General features: G+C 49.9%; 1 protein-coding gene across 1 annotated transcript; it reads right to left on the bottom strand.

The window, feature by feature from the left end:
* Positions 1-1,860: 1,860 nt before the first annotated feature.
* LOC136510783 (scarecrow-like protein 3) lies at positions 1,861-3,501 on the bottom strand. The gene has a single exon (XM_066505122.1). It carries the CDS (start codon positions 3,499-3,501, stop codon positions 1,861-1,863), a length of 1,641 nt encoding a protein of 546 aa, XP_066361219.1.
* Between the last annotated feature and the right edge of the window lie 18,587 nt (positions 3,502-22,088).

Genomic DNA, 22,088 nt, shown 5'->3' with positions numbered 1-22,088 from the left:
CGTGTTTCCTGAGCAAGATGTTCGAAATTTTTTTCATTTCTCGGGTAAAGCCTCACACTGGACTGAATAACATGAATATTATTTTCCTACTCATTTTATTCTATTATTTGAATCACTTGAAGTTCAAAATTGACTTATACCAAAAAATTCCTTGAAATGTAATAAATTAATTAAATATAGCAAACAGATCCAGAAATATACCAAATCTTAACACGGAGTACCACATGTTGTATGTAGAGAGTAAAAAAAGTTTCAAGGTCTGAAGAGAAAAAAAACTTATTTATTTGCCGAGTGCAAAAAAACACTCGACAAACTTGTTTCTTTGTAAGTGCTGAAAAAAACACTCGGCAAACTTATTTCTTTGCCGAGTGCCACTAACGGATACTCAGCAAACTCCTAACGGCCGACACAGTAACTAACGGACGTCCACGTGGCGGTTTTTTGCCGAGTATCTATGTTTTGCCGAGTGTTTTTTCTTAGTTTACCGAGTATTTTTTTAGCACTCGGCAAAGAGTTTGTTTCCCGAGTGTTATTATTTTGCGGAGTATTTTTTTTACAGCACTCGATAAAGAGCTTGTTTGCCGAGTGCCCGATATAATGCACTTGACAAACATTTTTTTACTCAGCAAATACGTTGTTTCCAGTAGTGTTGGGAACAAAGAGAGCTGAATTAGATACTATAAGAGGCACGGCACAATAGTCATTTTGCATGCAATGGCATGAACACGATGGAGGGGTGAGGTGGCTGGCCACATCATTGAAAGTGTCAAATATGTAGCAATGTTTGCTATTCATATGGCAATTTTAAGAAGCAAAACTAAAATTGGCAGGTGAAAGAGTACTAGACAAATAGTTAAATATCCTGTTAAAGAGGAGTGGTGAAAGTTGACCTCCCTAATCTAAGGCGTCTGTCTACCCAACAACCTTGTGTTTTATATAGTTTCAACACATGAATTTTTTTGCACAATAGAATTAAGATCCAACGACCTCCACTCTCCTTCTACCTCCAGCATCCAGCCTTATTCTACCTCCAGACAATCACAAATCACAAGATCACATATCCATAAATCATAAGAAACAATTTTTTTTTCTATAAAAGAACAAATCACGGATGGTAGAGGAGGAGGAGGAGGAGGAGAGACCTGTCCAGCCAGCAGACGTGTGCGTGCTTCGTCCAGCCAACAAACGCATGCGTGCTTCGTCCAGCAGACGCGTGCGTGCTTGCGTGCTTCGTCCAGCCAGCGGCACGGTGCGGGCATGCAGACGCGTGCGTGCATTGCGGAGCAGGGGGATCGGAGCAGCAGAACCGATGGAGACAGAGAGAAAAAATTCGTGTGTTGTTTTTACTAAAATACACGTGTGTTGTATAGTATTTCTGTTTTTTTTAGAAAGTAACCGACATCATTAATTCATCATTAACATTTCCACCACCTCAAAATAAAAGTCTTTACCCAAGCTATCCACTTAGGTGAACAGCCTTTCATACAAAATGTCTGCATAAAAAGCTTTTCCAATCCGGAATTTAATTTGCTATAACAAGCCCGATATGATGCATGCAATTAAATTATCAATGACAACACCGGAAAAATAAATCAAACGATAATAAAAACTAGTTCTGAATTCTGTTCCAAACTCTCAATCAAGGAAATAATTAACTAGAGGACCCAGCGCGCTGACATCAATCAGGAATAAAATGTCTACCGTATCTGGTAAACCCCTAAATAATCAGCCACTGAACCTCGGAAATCAACCAGTCCGCAGATGATATCACCCACCAGTAAACGACAAGCGCAGCAAACAGCAGTGATGATCAGGTAGTGAAGAAGCCGAATGCTGCTGCGCCAGTTATATATTGCCGCATCACTCGCCGGTGGTCGTCGCCGGCCGCCACGCCGTCACCGAGAACATCGGGGTCATGTTGGCGTAGATGATGAAGCAGGTGTTGTCCTGGGCTACCCAGTACCTGAGCGTGCCGTGGAGCGACAGCTGGAGCACCAGCAGCCCCGGGTCTGCGAACGCGTCGAAGCGCCTCACCTGCAGATGCATGGGCCGGAACCCAGCCATGCCCATCCTCTGCGCCCACCCCATGACGCTCTCGTGACGCTCCCGCCGCGAGGAGCCATCCCGGGCGACGATGTCCATGATCTCCTGCCGGAGAAGCATCCGCTCCACGGCCGCGCGGTCCGCCGACTCGCGCGGCGCGCCGCCGGCCTCCAGGTCGTTGAACAGAGCCGCGTAGTAGTCGAAGGCGTTGCGGACGCGGTCCCCGAGGCTGGCGCCGTTGTGGTAGGCCTCCTGCTCCGTCAGCACCATCAACTTCGGAGACAGGTCGCAGAGGACGCGAAGGAGCGCGTCCGCCATGATTATCTGATGCTTCGGCTGCTTATTCCCCTTCCCTTTCTTGCCATGATGCTGATGATCGGCGACGGCTGGTAGGTCAATGTTGGTCACGTCGGCGATCAGGCGGTGGAGCTGCAGGGTGGATGTGATCGCCAAGGCCTCACCGCCATGCACGCCGAAGGACGCCACATCGTGAGGGGAGAGCCGGTCGATGTGAGACCGCACTGGGTTGAAGGTGAAGGTGATGTGCAGGCGCGCGGCCTCGCGGTGGAGCAGCCAAGCGGTGCAGGAGAGTAACCCTTCCTCCTCGCTGACGACGGTTAGGCGCAGGGAGGAGGGCTTGCCCTCCGGACGCACGGCGAAGAGGTGGAGAAGCTCGAGCCACTGGTTTGGGCTGGCGCCGCCAAGGTCGACGACGTGCACGTGCTCCTCGCCCTCCATCGCCGTGACGATCGCGTGGTTGGCGACCGACGCGGCGACGCGGAGGAGCGGGCATAGCGCGTCGAAGCAGAGGCGGGTGGCGCCGGTGTAACCGATTGCCGCGGGCTGCGATGGGAAGTCGAGCTGCAGTAGCCCACCGTACAGGCCCGGCAGCATCTGCTGCAGCGCGCGCCGTCCGAGCGCCTCGGCGAAGGCGAACGCCACGCGCTGCAAGGGGTCGCCGTCGGCGGACGCGAGGGTCGACATGATCACCAGGCCGGTGTTCGCCGCCAGGACGTCCCCCGTGGCCAGTGCGGTGACGCAGTGCTGCATCACCTCTTTGATGAGGAGGATGCGGCTGCTGTCAAGTTGCTGGAATGCCGGAAGGATCACCGTTGGCGCAGCAACTGCGCCCCACTGCATGGCTGCTTGTTGCATCATGTGGGCTGCCGACGCCGACGCCGACGCCGACGACGACCCCACATCCTGGACGCCGCTTGTCCCCCCGAGGACGCCGTTGTTGTCGTCACTGCCAGAGACATCATTCGTCGGCGTTTGGTGATGATGAGGAGCTGCGGTCTCCAGGATCGGCAGAGAGACCTCCTCCACCTCATTCTTGAGCATAGCTTTATCGTCCAGATTAGACATGACCGCAAAGGGTTTCTGCTCCACTGGCGTCAGTGGAGAGACCTCCTCCTTGATCACAGGCTTGCCCTTGCTATTTGAATTCTCCAAAGACATGGCTGCAAACAAGAAATTGAAGATACTTCAAATAAACGATGTAGACGACATCCATCACATAAATCAATACAAAAAAAATCGAATGCTTTAGTTAGATCCCGTCTTTAGTAAACCACAACAAAATGTGCCATGCTATGGAAATAATTCAGATTTGTAAGAATAGAAATTTGTTAGATAATCTACTGCTTCCTTATGTGAACACACAACAAGGCAAGGCGATGCTGAAAAGGCTCTCTACTGTGTTACTGTAGCCATTGTAGAGGCAGGCGTCGAATGGCTCACCTGCCGAACTGTAGCCGCAGGCAAGAGCAGACGCCAGAGTCAGTCCTGCTGTGTTATCTATTAACTATAGCAGCATGACAGCTATACTATGACTAGATAGGATAGAGTTGTATAAATAGTTTGTCACTGCAACTCAGTAAAGAGAGTTCAGATTAGTCATCTCCTATACAGGGTTCCGGCCAACGATGGTGTCTCGGCCGTGTGTGTATGCTCTTTCTCCCTTTTCTTCTACCATCTGACCATAGTGTGTGGTCGGACAGCGCCTGTCGTGCTCAGCCATGGTCGGCAAGACTGGTGAGTGATCGACTCGCCTAAGCCGGTGATCCTGTGGGCTAACAAGTGGTATCAGAGCCATACAAGCATCGTCACCGGACTAACCGATGGCGATGACGAACGATTCGGAGATGGACGACAGCAGTGGCACTGCTGTGGTTGCTCAACCACGACAGGAGGTCGTTGTTCGCACGGTGCGGGAGGTCAGCGGTACTAGTTGGCCGACGCTGACTCGCACCAACTATGAAGAGTGGTCGGTGACCATGAAAGTCAAGCTCAGAGCCCGACGGCTCTGGAATGCTGTTGACAAGGGCACCGATAATGAAGAAGATGATATGTCAGCGTTGGAGGGTATCCTCGCTGCTGTACCGGCAGAGTACAAAGAGCCGTTGGGGGCGAAGAGCTCTGCTAAGAAGGCGTGGGAGGCTATTGCGGCGATACGCGTCGGTTCCGACCGCGCAAAAAAGGCGACGACCCAGCTTCTGAAAGCAGGAGTACGCCAACCTCAAGTTCAAGGATGTTGAAATGGTGGAGGACTTCTTCGTCCCCCTACAGATGCTCATCAGCAAGCTCAAGAGCCATGGCATCACCATCGGTCTCCAAGTACCTCCACTCCGTGCCGGCAAAATACATCCAGATCGCTCTCTCTATAGAGACGATGCTGGACTTGTCCACCCTCACCATTGAGGATGTGACAGACTGTCTGCAGACGGTAGACGAGTGCTAGGAGCAGGCGACAGCAACGAAGGACAGCGGCAAACTGCTACTGATAGAGAAGGAGTGGGCTGCTCAGAGGAACTCCAGGGTAGCCTCCTCCAGTCGTGGTAGCGATGGCAAACGCCACGGCAAGGCTTCTTCAGAGAAGAAGAAGCAGGTCGACCCCAACGCCTGCCGGCGCTGCGGGAAGACGGGCCATTAGGCACGGGAGCGCCCAAATCACAAGCAGAAGAAGAAGGCTGAGGCTCATCTAGCGCAAGCTAATGATGATGATGAGGCCACTATCCTGATGATGATATTCTGTCCACTGCACGATGTCGAGGCCGAGGAAAAGGAAGAGGTGACAATGGTGGAAGGACCTGGGAAGGCCCTAAAGGCTGTCAACCTCGATGAACCACGTGCCTAAGTCCACCTCGGACGTGTGGGCGCCAACCAAGAGCAGCAGTGGTATCTGGACTCTAGTGCCAACAACCACATGACGGGCTCCAAGGCAGCCTTCTCCGAGCTCGATGACGATGTTACCGATACGGTGAAGTTTGGGGATGGCTCAAGGGTGGCAATCCAAGGGTGTGACACCATCATCTTCATGTGCCAGAACAGGGAGCACCACGTGCTAATGGATGTATATTACATCTCGTAGCTGCGTTCGAGCATCATCAGCATTGGTCAGCTTGATGAGCGTGGTAGCGAGGTACTGATCAAGGACGGAGTCCTTAGGATCAGGGTCCAGGAGCAGCGACTTTTTGCCAAGGTGAAGAGGTCCCTAAACCGGTTGTACCTGCTCGACCTAAAGGTAGAGTAGCCAATGTGCCTAGTGGCAAGGCACACCGAGGAACCGTGGTTGTGGCATGCCCGGTTCGGACATCTCAGCTTCGACGCTCTTGGTCGGCTGGAGAAGATGCTCCGAGGGCTACCCCACATCAAGCATGGAGGCGAGCTGTGTGACAACTGTCTGGCCGGGAAGCAGAGGAGGCTACCGTTCCCAAAGGTGGCCAAGTATCGCACGAAGGACGCTCTCGAGCTCATCCATGGCGATCTCTGTGGGCCGATCACGCCAGCTACAAATGGTGGTCAGCGGTACTTTCTCCTACTCGTGGATGATTGCAGTCGCTACATGTGGTTGCAACTCCTGGCGAGCAAGGATGAAGCGACGGCGGCAATCAAGAAGTTCAAGATGCACGCGGAGGCCGAGAGCGGCAAGACGCTCTGTGTGTTGAGGACTAATCACGATGGCCAATTTACTTTGGTGGAGTTCGTTGCGTACTGCACGGATGAGGATGTGGTGTGACACCACACCACGCCGTACTCGTCACAGCAGAATGGCGTGGTGGAGCGACGGAACCAGACGGTAGTTAGCATGGCTCGATCCATGATGAAGGCCAAAGGCATGCTGGCAAGGTTCTAGGGTGAGGCGGTGACCACGGCAGTGGTCATCCTCAACCGCGCTTTGACCAAGGCCCTGACAGGTAGGACGTCATTTGAAGCTTGGTATGGGCGCAAGCTGAGCGTGTCCTTCCTCCGAACATTCGGCTGCATCAGCCATGTCAGGAAGACGAAGCCGATCCTCACCAAGCTGGAGGACAGGAGCACAACAATGGTGTTCCTAGGCTACGTGGAGAGTACCAAGGCATACCGGCTCTACGACCCACGCGGAGACAAGGTACTTGTCTCGCGCGACGTCGTGTTTGACGAGAAGGCGGCTTGGGATTGGAACAGTCCGAGCACGGGGGAAGTTGGCGGCATCACCAGCACCTTCGTCGTCGAGCACTTGGTCATCCATGGTGGTGGAGACGCTGGGGAAGAGGTGCCGAGCACTCCGAGAGGGGTGCCGAGCACTCCAGCAAGCCGAGCACTTTGGGAGGGATGCCGGGCATGCCAGGAGTGGTGCCGGGAGGTTCTACAGTGGTGGCGACCACTCTAGGATGGGTGCCAAGCACTCCCGTAGCGAAGCCAAGAGATCTTGCAGTGGTGCCGACCACTCCAAGACTGAGGTTGAGCACTCCTACAATGGTGCCGAGCTATCCAGAAGTAGTGCCGAGCACTGCAGCCAGGGTGCTGAGCACTCTAGGTGCTATGCCAAGCACTTCGATGGAACAGGGAACTCCATCGATGTCGATCGAGTTTGCCTCACCTCCAAGTGACATCACTGAGTTCGTGGATGCCTTCCACAGAGGTGAGAAGGTGCGGTTCCGCAGGCTGGATGACATCGTCGGTGGCATAGGGCCCTCAGGACTGGCTGGTCGGTTGCTCAATGACCAAGAGCTGCTGCTCGTCAGTGCAGAGGAACCATCCACGTTCGCGCTGGTGAGCGTGATGGAAACTAGTGACGAGCGATGCTGGAGGAAATATAAGCGATCGAGGAAAACAAGACTTTGGAGCTCATCGATCCACCTCCAGGATGCCGTCCGATCAGCCTGAAGTGGGTGTACAAGGTCAAGCGGGACGAGCTCGGCGCCATTGTCAAGCACAAGGCACGCCTCATCATCCGAGGCTTTGTTCAGCGTGAGAGCATCGACTTCGAGGAAGTCTTTGCGCCAGTAGCGCGCATGGAGTCTGTCTGTTTGCTACTAGCCTTGGCAGCAACAAAGGACTGGCGCGTCCATCACTTGGACGTTAAATCGGCCTTCCTCAACGGCGAACTGGTGGAGATGGTCTTCATCAAGCAACCTCTAGGTTTTGCCGTCAAGATAGAGGAGCACAGGGTGCTCCGACTACGCGAAGCACTCTAGGGCTGCGGCAGGCCCCACAAGCATGGAACGCCAAGCTTGACGCCACGCTGGGCAAGCTTGGGTTCATGAGGTGCACAACCAAGTATGCGCTCTACATGCGGCGATGGGGGAAGGAGGAGCTCGTCGTCGGCATGTATGTGGACGACTTGATCATCACCAGTGCGTGCACGGAGGACATCAACAAATTCAAGCGCGAGATGGTGGCTCATTTTCGAATGAGCGATCTCGGCGCACTGTCCTACTACCTCGGCATCGAGGTGAGACATGGGAAAGAGGAACTCACGGTCGGTCAGAGCGCGTATGCCTCGAAGCTGTTGGAGCAGAGTGACATGGCTGAGTGCAAGCCATGCGTGACTCCGATGGAGGAGCAACTGAAGCTGACGAAGGCTGGCACCGCGGCGAAGGTAGATGCAATACTCTACCGGAGCATCATCGGTGGTCTACGCTACCTAGTCCATACGAAGCTGGACATTGTGTTCACCGTGGGCTACGTCGGTCGCTTTATGGAGGATCCCAGATAGGATCACTGGGCTGCGATGAAGCGGCTACTGTGCTACGTCAAGGGGACGGTGGATCAGGAGATCTTCTCCAAGACCGGCGGGAGTAGGCTGCAGCTCACTGTGTTCAGCGATGCAGACATGGCGGGGGACATCGACGGACGACAAAGCACCTCTGACGTGCTCATCTTCCTCGGGTCAGCTCCAATTTTATGGCTGTCGCTAAAACAGAAGGCGGTGGCGCTGTCTACGTGCGAGGCAGAGTACGTCGCAACGACCACAGTGGCGTGCCAAGTTGTGTGGCTACGCCGGCTGCTGGGCGAGCTGATCGGTGTGGAAGCTCGCCCACCAGCACTAATGGTGGATAACCAGCCCGCCATCGCCCTCGCAAAGAATCCGGATCTGCACGACCGAAGCAAACACATCGACGTGAAGTTTCACTTCCTCAGGGACTGTGTCGATGGAGGGCAGATCATCATCGACTTCATCGAAACTGGTCGGCAACTCGCGGACGTCCTCACCAAGCTGCTTGGGCATCTTCGACTCACGGAGCTGAAGGAGATGATCAGCATGGAGGGGGTACAAGGGATAGCAGTAGGATTAGGGGAAGAATTGTTAGATAATCTACTGCTTCCTTGTGTGAACACACAGCAAGGGAAGGCGACGCCGAAAAGACTCCACTGCTGTGGTACTGTAGCCGCTGTAGAGGCAGACGCCAAACGGCTCACCTACCGGACTGTAGCCACATGCAGGTGCAGGCGCTAGAGTCAGCCCTGTTGTGTTATCTAGTAACGGTAGCAGAATGACAGCTGTACTAGGACTAGATATGATAGAGTTGTATAAATAGTTTGTCACTGCAATTCAGTAAAGAGAGTTCAAATTTGACATCTCCTATACAGGGCTCAGGCCAACGCTAGTGTCTCTGCCGTGTGTGTATGCTCTGTTCTCCCTTTTCTTCTACTTCTGACCATAGTGTGTGGTCGGACAGCGCCTGTCGTGCTCGGCCATGGTCGGCAAGACTAGTGAGTGGTCGACTCATCTGAGCCGGTGTTCCTGTGGGCTAACAAAGTTCACAACAGGGAAAACAATTTATCACAGGCTTAGCTAGATCCCATCTTGGTGTCTATAGTTTAAATACTAAATATATTGTTCTTCTTTTTGTCATTGAAGGGGTTGAACAAACAACAATCCCACATATCATTTATATAATATGCCAATGAACCGGAAAAATGGAAACGCCTGTACATAAATTAAGGAGAGTATATGTGTATATTACACACCATGTACTAATAAACAAAAGCATATATACATGTCTTTCATATGCATGACCAGACGCCATCACTGCCTGAATGAAAACTAGTAAGCCTTGGGTATCAGGAGGGATTGCTAAGGTAAGGTACCTGAGAAGAGGACAGATGCACGAGAAGCTGCAAGTAGTGTGGATCTAGCAAAAGAAGTGCCTTGCTCTGTTAACCTGCCAGAGACAAAGTCATGATCCATTACATACACAATCATCAGACTACCTATGCATCTGTTGGGCTTCTACATGCATGGGGAGTACTAAGACAGGTGTTGCATGGTGATTAATTTGAGGCTTCAGGAAACAACAAGCAGATATCAAAACATATGAGCAAAACCTGTTGTTTCGATCTCTACCTCATAATAACCCAAAGAACTGGAAGAAGATATATATATATACATGAGTGTGCTGAGTATATATGATATATACCTTTGGATCCAACAGCAGTAACTGACTGTCAGCTCCTCCCTGGTCTTCCTCACATCAGAAATCCAAAGCCCAGCTATACCTTGTTTCTCCTGCGTGGAGTGTGAATGCGTTAACAAAGATGCAAAATAAAATTAAACAGATCATTGGATGTATACATAATCTCTATCTATTGCAAACGATATATGAAGGATGTAAAAAGGGGGCCAGAGATACTGCATGTTCTGCAAGGACCAAGACTAGCGATATGCATGATCGAACTTGCTCACCAGATCAGGACCGAGGACAGGATCTCTTCCCCCTGAGTTAGCTCTATGAACTCCGGGAGAGGTGCAGTGCAGGGGTGTTCATATTATGTACACAGCTCTGGGCCTCTGGGTCTAGGTCTGCCCGCTGGTGTCTGCAGGGATAGAGCGCCGCCTGCCAAATTTGCATGCAGCCCTAAATTTGGCAACAAGTAATGGACAGAGCTGTTGGAGGGCTGTGGGTTGGCAGTAGCCAAATTCCTAGTTCTAGAATTGGCAAAAAATGAAGTTTTCGGCTGCATTCGTTTCTGTAAAAGGGGCCACAAACCGTTGACTGGAGGAATTTCAGGCCCACTCACACCTCTCATGCAATGCGCTCAGCCCCAAGGGTCCCGTGATCATTTTAGGCCACTTTTGTAGTTCATGCCCTTCACACCATCATCTTCGAGCTCCAAGCGTTCTTAACCATTTTTCTTTCTTTTCTCCTTTTTTTTGAGGGAAAATGGTTGGTGGGCCCACAGAGTATGTGGCGTAGTGGGTGTAGGAGGATGACGGTGACAGGTGGGCCCGAGCGGTGGGTCACGGTGTTGTTGCCCCTGTTGGTAGGGGGGTGGACTCCGTGGGCATGGAGAAAAGTGACGGGTCTGCCCCTGGCTGTTGGGGCAAGCCATCTCAACTGCTGCATAGGGACTAGGGAGGGGTAGATCCGTAATTTTCGTAGAAAAGGTCTACCTGAGCATGGAATGGCAAATTTGCCCCCCTTTGGAGTTTACCCTTGTTTTCTGTTGCCCGCGGTTTTGTGCGAGAATGGTTAGTGGTGTGTACTTTGCTGTAATTAGTTTTAGCATCACGCTTTCAACCATAATCAATTTATATATTCTATCAAAAAAATAATAAATTTATATAGGACTAGGGCCATCTGTTTATTGAATAGAGAAATTTATAAAATACTTTTGTTTTATCATATTGGTAGATGAAAAACGTCACGCAAAGAAGTACAATCAAAACTCTTCTATTCTAGAGTTTGCGGATTAATGGGAATACATGGTTTGATATTCCTATAGAGGCAAATCATAAAAAGTTGAATACTAATTGACATTCCATTTAATGTAGTAATAGATTGATTCCTCAGTGTTCGGTTCCTTTCCTGTATTCAACAAGACATCTCATATTTATTGTTAGAAATAGGTTGCTTGACTAATATGGTAGGCGCAACAAAACATCTCTCACCACAGCGGGCACTCTAGGAGTCAACGCTTTGAGTAGCATAGTTTCTATGACATTAACTACTCTGCAATATACTCCACACTGATGTGGTGAGAGGGTATTCGGAAGAGAGAGAAATTGTTTCTCCACAAAGAAATCGTCTCAACAATCCTATAATGAATGAAGAAATCAACAAGATACGCGTCGGGTGTGAAACGTGGTTGCTTCACGTGTTTTGTGAGGTCTACCATCAAGACCATCGCCCCAAACTCGTCGTTGCTAGTGGCGCACCAGATCTATCACAAAAGAGACCGAGAAGAGGAGATAGACACACCATTGACCTTATTCCATCGTCGTCGGATCCACCACAGGAGGTCGTGGGGAGAAGAGGGGGTTGCATCACTTGACCTCACCAGCATAGATCCAGGCCTCACCGCGCCAGCCCGAGCCTCGTGCACCACGCCACAGCGTCCAAGCACCGAGCGAGTACGCGAGAGAAGAGATATATATAGAGGAACAGGATTGGGGACAGATAAAGCGATTTATTAAATATATTAGAGGTGCCACGCATAGGTACCTTGCATATTAGGTGATGTGGTTTCTAAAAAGCTTAATCTTACTAATATGATAAGTATATAAGGGTCTCCGTTGGCAAAGAGACACTGTAATAAGCCACGTGTCAAGTGTAGGATGAGCCTTCATTGTATTGCTGTGAAACACCTTGGTCTGCGAGGCTGTTATCGTGGTGTTCCTTGTGTTTGCATTTTTGAGACGTTGGGCTTCACGAGATCTTCACCGCACTGGTTAGCAGTTCCCTCTTTGCTACTATATAATATATTACGCCAAGGTATAGACGTGCAAACGGACCGCCCGACACGGGGAGTAAAAAAAACACAGCCAACATGCTAACGGGTAAGGCACGGTACGCCGGGCCACCGGGCCGTGCCTAAAAGGGCCACGGACCTAGTCGACGACCCAGGGTTTAGGGTTAAGATTTTTTCTAGATATTTTTTATTTTTTTAGAGCTAAATCTATTTTTAACCATCTAAATAAGCTATAAATATTTATTTGGATTTGCATATAACAATGTATCTCTAGAATTTGTTGGGAATTTTTAAAAGTTTAGAGATATTTTCTTTGATTTGAAGACCTTATCAAGTATTTGCCAATTCTTTTAACTAAAAAGGTAAAACCACCTCCAAAACCGCTCCAAACTAGGACAAGGAGGTAAGTTGTACGATTTTTAGAGTTTCGGCGGTAAAATGTCTGGTTTTGAAGTTTGAGGAGCAAAGATCATACTACAGCAAGAGGTAGAAAGAACTTGAAAAAAAGTTTAATTTACCTCCATTAACTATCGCGGTGGTCCGATTTTCCTCCCTGGACTATAAGACTTCTTTTTTAAACACCACCCCTTCCCTCCAATTTTCAAATTGTTTATTTTTGCACCTGGGTGGTTTGCTGATACGGTCCACATCAGAGGGGATAAATTGGACAAAGCTGAAAGTTCGGGGAGATAAATTAGACTAAAAATATTTTAAAATATATACAATTCATAAAAATTTAAAATTTATCTAAATATTTAAATTGAAAAATAATGCGATTAAAAGTCCTATGGTTTAGTATTAGAAAATTCATGTTTTACCCCGAAAAATTATGAAACTATCTTATGGTGCCTAGTTTGAAATTGTTTGAATCTTTATGGACTCACTTTGGTGCTTATTTGCTAGTAGCTCTTGTTATCTATTATAATTAGTCGAAGTTTGATTGCTCGACTAGGTAGAAGTGTGGTCGGGACGACATATGTGTGGCAGGGTGGGCACTACTCCCCTGCTCTGGATAAATTTTCAAAGTAGTTGTATTAGCCTGCGTAGTTACATGCAACCTATCGCGCATACTATATTGACGATGCTCCGCTGGCGCTTCTAAGTAGGATGATCAACATCGACTAATTATGATAGATAGCGAGAGTTTCTACTAGTAAATAAATATTAAATGAGTCCATAAAGATTTAAACAATTTCAAGCTAGGCACCATAAGATAAAGCGTGATTTTAGAAAAAAATCTAAAACTAGTTCATAATTTTTTTGAGGTAAAACAATTTTTTTATGAATTTTCTTATTGATTTTTATGTTTATTAGAATATATCTTTAAATATTATGATAAGTATATTCTAATAGAAAATTCCAAAAGTCAGAAACGTTTTATGCCCGTTAAATCGTGATCCTATGATCATCACCCTTTCTTCTTCCTCTTGTGTACAGCAGCAAAGTTGCTTTATTTTAGTAAATCAACTGCTCATCCCGCCTACTGCCGGCCAACCTCTGTCCACGCCGGCTACCTCCGTCCACACCAGACTCCCGACCGTCGTGTTCGACCCTAATGTCCCCCACTTCACTAACCCCATGTCACGGGGCCATCCCCCCCCCCCCCCCCCCTCCCCCGCCCCTCCTTAGTCCAACCGCCGTCCTCCTTAGCCCGCGGCCGCCGCCGCCACTGTCTTGTCGCTCCGCCTAGCCGGCTTGCTACCCAACGATTTTCCTCTAAGGTTGCCGGCAGTGGAAAACGACAACGACAACTCTCTCTCCTCGAACTTGACGCCTAAAATACCTCTAAGATTTCAGACAACTGAAATCTTGGAGACATGGAATAATAACTAATAAACAGGTCCGGTCCGGTTTTAGGCACTGTGCAAACCCTCCCCTGCCGGTTCCTTTGTCTCTGTCCCAAAACTACCGTCAACACCATGCATGTTCGCTTTGCAGTACCACGGTCGCTATTGCATGGCTGCCTACCAGTCCAACAGGTCCTTCACGTTTGCACAGGGATAGGATATTTGCATGATCTCCACGATGAAGCTAGTGATCACAGCAAGATTTTTCACAGGAGCGGAGCCAAATTGAGTGACACAAGCTGTACGAAGGGGAATGAATGATCTTACAGTCGTCACAACGCTAAAGGTAGAATAGACGTTGACTGAATAATTAATCTGAACTCTCAGAAGAAGACAAGCACAAGCAGTCAGGTCGATCGTTCTGGACATGGCAAGCGCTGTGACACAACACATGCTGATTGAACTAACGCTGAATTACAAGTTTATTACAAGCAATGGAAACGAATCATTGCATGCATGCAAGATGCGTCAGTGGCACTGATTAATTTGTACTCAAAATCATATTTGTCGACTCAGTGCAAAGTCTGCAGGAAGGCAATTATATTGCAAGAACAGATCATCAGTTATACTTCTATCTCATTACAAGCAGGGAAAAGCAGACGAATTTGTCACCGTCTGATGCGTACCATACATGGTAAATCAATCTATACAGCTAGGGAAAGCTACACTTTGATGCACAAAAACTTGCGTGCAGCTTTAACCACAACACACAGAGCAGCAAGTTCTGCTAGCTAGCCCTGTCAACACGTCAGATATGGAAGCTGGAGGGGATCAGATCCTTGAAGAAGGCTTGTCTCCGGGCTGCACCCGAGCATATATCCGAAGGAGCGGAAACGGCGATCAGAGGGGGGTGAATGGCCTCAAATTTCTTTTGAAATATTTAGCCGTTGTCCTAAAATCCAACCTCAAAAGCAAACACACGCAAGAACAATAGATATGTTCACGAGCCAACTGGTGGCTAGGTGCCTTCGGTGATGACCAAGAGACAACGAAACAATCGAGAACCCACGGAAATCAGCACGCAAAGAAACGGAAGAAATAAGCACAAGCTGCGTAAGTCCGGACTGTCTGGCGTTAGCTGGCAGACAGTCTGAGGTTGCGGTCGCGGACTGTCTGCTGTATGGCCTCGGACTGTCCGCAGGCAAATTTTCCAAAACAGCCAGAGACGAAAAGAGGCTTCTGCTCGCAGTCGAACCAGATAGCGCGGACTGTCTGCGGTTACAGGAGCGAACTGTCCGCGGCATGGAGAACGCATAGACGCAGAACTGAGAACGAGCGATAGCAGGCGAGCGGCTCCAGGCAGGGGTGAGCACCGCTCGACTAAGCGGGATGGACGAGATGCTCGACGCCTGAGGCCTGCTGCTGACCGTTCGGCCCCTAGTGAGTACTGCCTGCCTGCAGGTGGTGACCGGAGACAATTCCGGTGGCCTGAAACAAGACCTGGTGCACCACGATGTCAAGCACAAGGCAGAACAGGAGGGAGAGAGACTAGCATCCAGCCACGAGCACCGCAAGCACCGCTCAAGTGAGCTCGCTCGGTGCCTGAGCACTTAGCGCTGGTAGTGCTGCCGCTGGGCTGCTGGACTGCTGCTCCTGTTCGATACAATCACGAACACACGAACAGAGAAGGAGCAAGAACGAACAGAAGAAAAGGACGCCCAAAAATCTGGCGAAATCGGAACTAAAACTCCATGAAATGCTCCCAAAATTTGCACAGATGCAATTCAACCTAGCACGAACCTATTCTCTAAAAATCATTGCCTAGGATTGACCCAAACTCCAGGAAATTGAAATCAAAACTAAGCACAAAACCAGAAAAAAAAACTCAAGAACACGGTAACGAAAATCAATGACAAAATAACTGAATCCCAAAAGACAAAGAGAGGATTCAGCCTCCATTTCCACTCCAAAATCATAGCTTTGTTGAACAAAATTTAGAATTTGTGGACCTCTCTCAAGAAAACCTAAGGGGAGGAAAAAATCTAGAAAAGGATGAAGCAAATGAAAGAGGCGAGGGAGATGGAACTCCCTCATCCTATTTAACACGGTTATTACACGATCCTAGATTTGCCCTTAGATATTTTTTAGTCGAACCACTTAACCTGAGGGCACTATGGTCTAACCCAAGGTAATCTTCATCCGACGGCCGTCGCGCTCTTCATGAGATAGCTTCGCCTCAAGGCGAACTCATCGATGCTGCCACGTGTCGTCCGTTACTCCTCGGAACCTCCGTCCTAGTTTTGAGGCCTAAACCTATGAAACTGAGCACCGATAGTTTTGAGGCACAAACCACCAAACCGCCCATGAGTAACGTACTCCATACGCGTCCCCCGCCACTTGACACGTGTCACCTCCGTCCTCGACCACCTGGCTGCCTAGTCTTCCAGAGCCTTCGCTCGACTTACACGTCCGCTGTCTTGACTCGGTTAACACAGTCACTCCCATATACACTTGCGCTTGTTGATATCCCCAGATGTCAGCCGCCGTAGCTGGTCACCCGGTCTCCTGGTCCCTCGGTCCAAGCCTCATGTCCGTCCTTCACTGCTCCCAGTCCATCGGCACGGTATGTCCCTCCTTGACTTTCACCTCGTCGTCAACCACCGCCTCCGAGGTCCACACTTCGCACCACAAGCCAAGAGACATGTTGCATAACCCAATTCACGTCATGGTTAGTTCATAAATTCAATCTAAGACACGAATCACGTTACACAATTACTCGTCACAAATCCAAACCACAAGTACATGTATCATCCTTGTGTTGGCAATATCATAGTTGCTGCTGTCACCACGGGCACCACCGGGCCACACAGCGTTAGGTGGATGAACTCGCCGCCATGCCCCGGCGGCGGCTCGACGATTGGCTGCTGCTGCTCACCTCGCAATAACCACTCCACGGTAAACGTTTCCATGTTCAAGTCTTCGTCGCCGTGTTCGTGCTCCGACTCTGCGCCTCGCTGCACGGCAGTCTCCGGGCCGAGCATATCTCCGACGGTGCAGGCTTCGGCAGACAACACCGGACCACACGGTAGCTGGATGAACTGGCCGTCAGGCTCCGGCTCGGCGATTGGCCGCTGCAGTCCCTGCTCCGGCTCGTCGCGCAGCATGCTCTCGTCGACGTAGAAGTTTATGCCCTCGATATTGAAGTTGAAGTCGCCGCCGTGCTCCGACTCCACGCCTTGTGGCTGATAGCAGGCGGTGTCCTGCTGCACCTGTTCTTGCCGCTGGATCGACTTGGCGGGCGGCGCCTCGGGGTGGTCACCGCCACCGGCCTTCCTCTTCTTGGCCGTTTGCTTGGACGAGGCGTTCTTGCTGGAGGATGACGCCGACGCCGGCTTCCCTTTTGCGCGAGGCGAACGGTAGACCTTGCACAGCACGTAGTTGCTGCTGTCGTCGGCGGCTTCGTTTTGTTTCTTGTCGGCGGCGACGAAGTCGTATTTGTGAGTTAACCCTGGTGCACTCAGACAGTCCTGAAGCAGCTTAGTCAAACATGGAGGCAGTTGGCGAGAACTGCTGAAGTTTGAACCTGCTGAAGCCGAGGATGATGACCGCGCCCACGTTCTGACGCGTTAAGTAGCCGTTATCTTTTATATATGTGTTTGGCCTGTGTTAAGGCAGTTTTTAGCTCGTTTTAGTGCGTGAGTTTGCTACTGGTATAAGTGGAAGAAAATCCAGTGAAAACTGTATCCATTAAAGTTTTCCAAACGGGCCTGGCCCATCGGGCCAGCACGGGCACGGTGCTAATTTGGCCCGGTCCGAAAACGGCCCGGCCCGGCCTCTCCCGTGCTCGTGCCAAGCACGGCACGGCCTCGTGCCCGTGCCTGGGTCGCTATGCTAGCCCGTTGGCACAGCACGGGCACGGCCTGCTCCAAAGGCCGGCACGGGATCGGCACAGCTAAGAGCCGTTGGATGAAGCCCCCGGCGAGCGCTGGCCGTTGGATGAAGGGCTGCGGTGGGGCGTCTATATAAGCCAGGAGCCGCCCGGGGGAAGCTACTGTGCTCATTTCTTTCCCCTCCGCGCCGTGCGCACCTCGCTCTTCGGCTCTGCTCTGTCGTTCGAAACCCTAGCCGCTCACTCTCTTCTTTTCGCCGTCCGGTGGCTGGTGACAGCGGCGGTGGCTTGCACGGGCACACAGCACAGCCTTGTACACCCCTTCTCTTCTCTCTGACCGGCGATGTAGCTTAGTCGTTGAGATCTCCAACGAATCGTCTTCGTCTCTCTCTCGTCGCGCTCGTCGATCTCGCCGGACTCCGGCGTCATTGGGGCTCCGCTATGATGCGTTGAGGTACCAGGACGCCGGATCTGAGCGATGTCGTCGTCGCCGTTGCCTCTGGTGCTCCGTCAAGCGAGGTGAGTTAGATCTGTTTCTTGTTCTTCTTCTTCTTCTTGATTCGCTGTTCTTCTTCACTTCTTCTTCTTGTTGATCTTGCTTTGTTGTTTTTTACTTCTTTTTCTTCTTCTTGATTTAACCCTAGATCTGTTTCTTTTTTTGAAGCCACTGGCGTTGAGGGACCGGAGGCCGGCGACGACGAGATGTCGGATGAGCAGGAGGACATCGGTCTCTCCATGACGATCAACGACGAGTTGCGCCTCTGCGGGATGACCGGAGACGAAGAGGACGATATTGTTGGGGATGCTGAGGAGCTCTTCGGTCGTCGTGCTGCCGAGGAGCTCAACGGCGGTACTGCTACTCACCCACTTCCCGTCGACGACGCTGACGGCCCCAACGCCGTCCAGGGCGACACTCAAGCCGCTGCTGATGACGGCTCAACCAGCCGGCCTAACCGCCCTTCTACCTCGGTTTGCTGGGAGGATTTCGAGAAGCTCTACAAGAAGGTAAATGGTAAGGATGTCAGGTATGGCGCTCGGTGTCTTCACTACCGTAAGGAGTACTCTGCTAATTCTAAATTTGGGACTGGCCACCTTCTCCGTCATCAAGACTCTTGCCCTAAAAAGCGTGAGAAATGTCGCATGGCTCAGTCCCACATTACTTTCAATAAGGATGGTAGTATGCGTAATTGGGAGTATTCTGCTGAGGTTGCTCGTGTTCAGCTTGTTCGTTTGCTTGCTAGGCTAGATCTTCCCCTACGTCTTGGTGAAACTGAGGCCTGGGAAGATTACATAAAAACTGCTCATAACCCTAGGTACTCAACTGTTTCTAAGCAAACTACAGCTAGAGATCTTTTTAAGTATTTCAATGAGAAGCGTGGTCGTTTGATTGATGATTTGAAGAACAATGCCATTTCATCTGTTGCTATTACTTATGATATTTAGTCTGGAAATGCTAAAGAAGATTATTTGAGTGTTGTTGGTCATTACATTAATGCTGATTGGCAACTTGAAAAAAGAGTGCTTGGCTTAAGGCTTATAGATGCATCACATAATGCTGAGAACATTGCTGAACGTGTTAGTAATGTGCTTAATGATTATGGTATATTGAGCAAGGTCTTTTCTGTTACTTTGGACAATGCCTCTGCTAATAACAAAGCTATGGATAAACTGAAACCTGTGCTTAAGGAGTATTTAGGTTCTGATTTGTTTTTGCATCAACGCTGTGCTTGTCATATCATAAATCTGATTGTTAAAGAGGCTCTGGCTGCTGTTAGTCCTTTGATTGATGCTTTCAGAACTGCAATATCATACATTAACTCTTCTAACCAGAGAGTTGCTGCATATAAGAGTTATTGCATGGCATCTGGTATTAGACCTAGGAAGTTTGCATTGGACATGGATGTTAGATGGAACTCTACATACCTGATGCTTAGGCATTTGCTACCACACAAGGAAACTTTCCATACTTTCATTGAGTCTAATTATCCTAGAGCTAAAGGTGGCCCCTTTCTTTTGACTCATGATCATTGGACTATGGCAATTAAAATACTGGAATTCCTTGAACTGTTTTATGACTCAACAGTTGCTTTGTCTGGTGTCTACTATCCTACTGCCCCACTTATGGTTCATCATATTATTAAGATTGCTATACACCTGCATAAGTATCAAATGGCGTGGTGGAGCGACATATTAGACGGTAGTCGGCATGGCTCGATCCATGATGAAGGCCAAAGGCATGCTGGCAAGGTTCTAGGGTGAGGCGGTGACCACGGCAGTGGTCATCCTCAACCGCGCTTTGACCAAGGCCCTGGCAAGGTTCTAGGGTGAGGCGGTGACCACGGCATGCTGGCAAGGTTTCGAACGAGAGAGCAGAGCCGAAGAGCGAGGTGCGCGCGGCGCGGAGGGGAAAGAAATGAGCACAGTAGCTTCCCCCGGGCGGCTCCTGGCTTATATAGACGCCCCACCACAGCCCTTCATCCAACGGCCAGCGCTCGCCGGGGGCTTCATCCAACGGCTCTTAGCTGTGCCGACCCCGTGCCGGCCTTTGGAGCAGGCCGTGCCCGTGCTGTGCCAACGGGCTAGCATAGCGACCCAGCCACGGGCACGAGGCCGTGCCGTGCTTGGCACGAGCACGGGAGAGGCCGGGCCGGGCCGTTTTCGGACCGGGCCAAATCAGCACCGTGCCCGTGCTGGCCCGATGGGCCAGGCCCGTTTGGAAAACTTTAATGGATACAGTTTCCACTGGATTTTCTTCCACTTATACCAGTAGCAAACTCACGCACTAAAACGAGCTAAAAACTGCCTTAACACAGGCCAAACACATATATAAAAGATAACGGCTACTTAACGCGTCAGAACGTGGGCGCGGTCATCATCCTCGGCTTCAGCAGGTTCAAACTTCAGCAGTTCTCGCCAACTGCCTCCATGCAAACTAGAACTCTTCTCTTCAAACTGTATCATAAGTATGATGATTTGTATGGATCTGTAAGGGCCAAAAGGGCTGACCCTCCAAGCCTATCTGGTAAGAAAAGAACAGCTTGGGCTGAAATATATGATGATAATGATGATGGCGGTGGTATGGTTGGAGCTGGCTGTTATTCTCTTCCTCCTAATCTTGATATGTCTAGGACTATTCCTGCTACTGCTTTGCTACATGCAGCAAATTCTTCTAGCAGTAGTTCTGAACTGTCTGCTTATCTGGACTGTGACACAGTGAGCCAGTGGGATGATGACTTCAACATCCTGAACTGGTGGCATCATCATAAGCTAACATATCCGGTTCTTTCTACCCTTGCTAAAGATGTTTTCAGTGTGCCTGTTTCTATCATTTCATCAGAAGCTACTTTCAGTACCACTGGCAGGATCATTGAAGAAAGGCGGCGGAGGCTAAACCCTGAGACTGTGGAGGCACTCACATGCATCAAGGACTGGGAAGCTGCTGAGTCAAGGCTACAACATATGCTGGAGGATAAGGAGCTCGAGGAGGCCTTTGAAAACCTTTATCTTGATTAGTCATTCATTTATGTAATGGTCTGTAATTTTAATTGGACTTGGATGCTTTGGACCTGTGGATTGGATGTAATGAACAATTGAATTACACTAAGGGGCTGGCTGCACTCTTTTTCCCTGTCCAGGGTCTCACAAGGGTGAGTTTTACCTGGACAGGTTTTTAATGAGGCAGCCATTGCACAACCCTTCCTTTTGATATTTTGTTGCCTGGTGTTCTCTTCTTGATTTTGATTTCTTCATATTTGAGCTGTTCTCTGTTTTCTGAAATTTTGATGTGGTTTTGTGGGTTAATGCCAAGGCACGGCACTAACACGCTGGACTGCCATGCCCAGTGACACGGCACGGCACAGTCTGGAGTGCTTAGTGCCGTGTCTGGGCCAGAGGCTGAGCACGGCGGCACTACACGGCACGGCACGGCAAGGCTACCGTGCCTGGCCGTGCCGTGCCCAGCCGTGCTCGTGCCGTGTAGTGCCCATGCGGCCCGTTTGGAAATCTTTAGTATCCATACAACTCGCGTGCATACTTCCGGTCGCTGTTTGCCACGTGTACGCTTAGACAATCCAAGACATTCGCGAGCTTTCCCAGCCCCGCATCGTTAGATGGCCTCATTTGACGCGTGGGATCCATCTAGGATATGTATGCACGCAGCGCTCGTGGATACTGTTTGCAGGCAATTTTTTTCGGTATAAGTAGCCTGTCCAAGCACTCGTGTTAATTGCTTGGTTCATTTGTAATCGCTAACATCTGAGTAAAAGAGCTCTGTCAGCCGACAGTTCTCCATTGTCTCTGTGTGTTCAGTTCTTGTTTTACATCTGATTCTGAATCCGGTTAGGATTAGCCAACGCATGAACGTGTGATTTGTGATCCTAAATCCTACAGTATTCCACCATGCACCACGCCGG

Source organism: Miscanthus floridulus, chromosome 16, assembly GCF_019320115.1.
Source record: "Miscanthus floridulus cultivar M001 chromosome 16, ASM1932011v1, whole genome shotgun sequence".
In the NCBI taxonomy this organism is placed as follows: domain Eukaryota; kingdom Viridiplantae; phylum Streptophyta; class Magnoliopsida; order Poales; family Poaceae; genus Miscanthus; species Miscanthus floridulus.
This window is presented reverse-complemented; position numbering and strand designations above follow the sequence as displayed.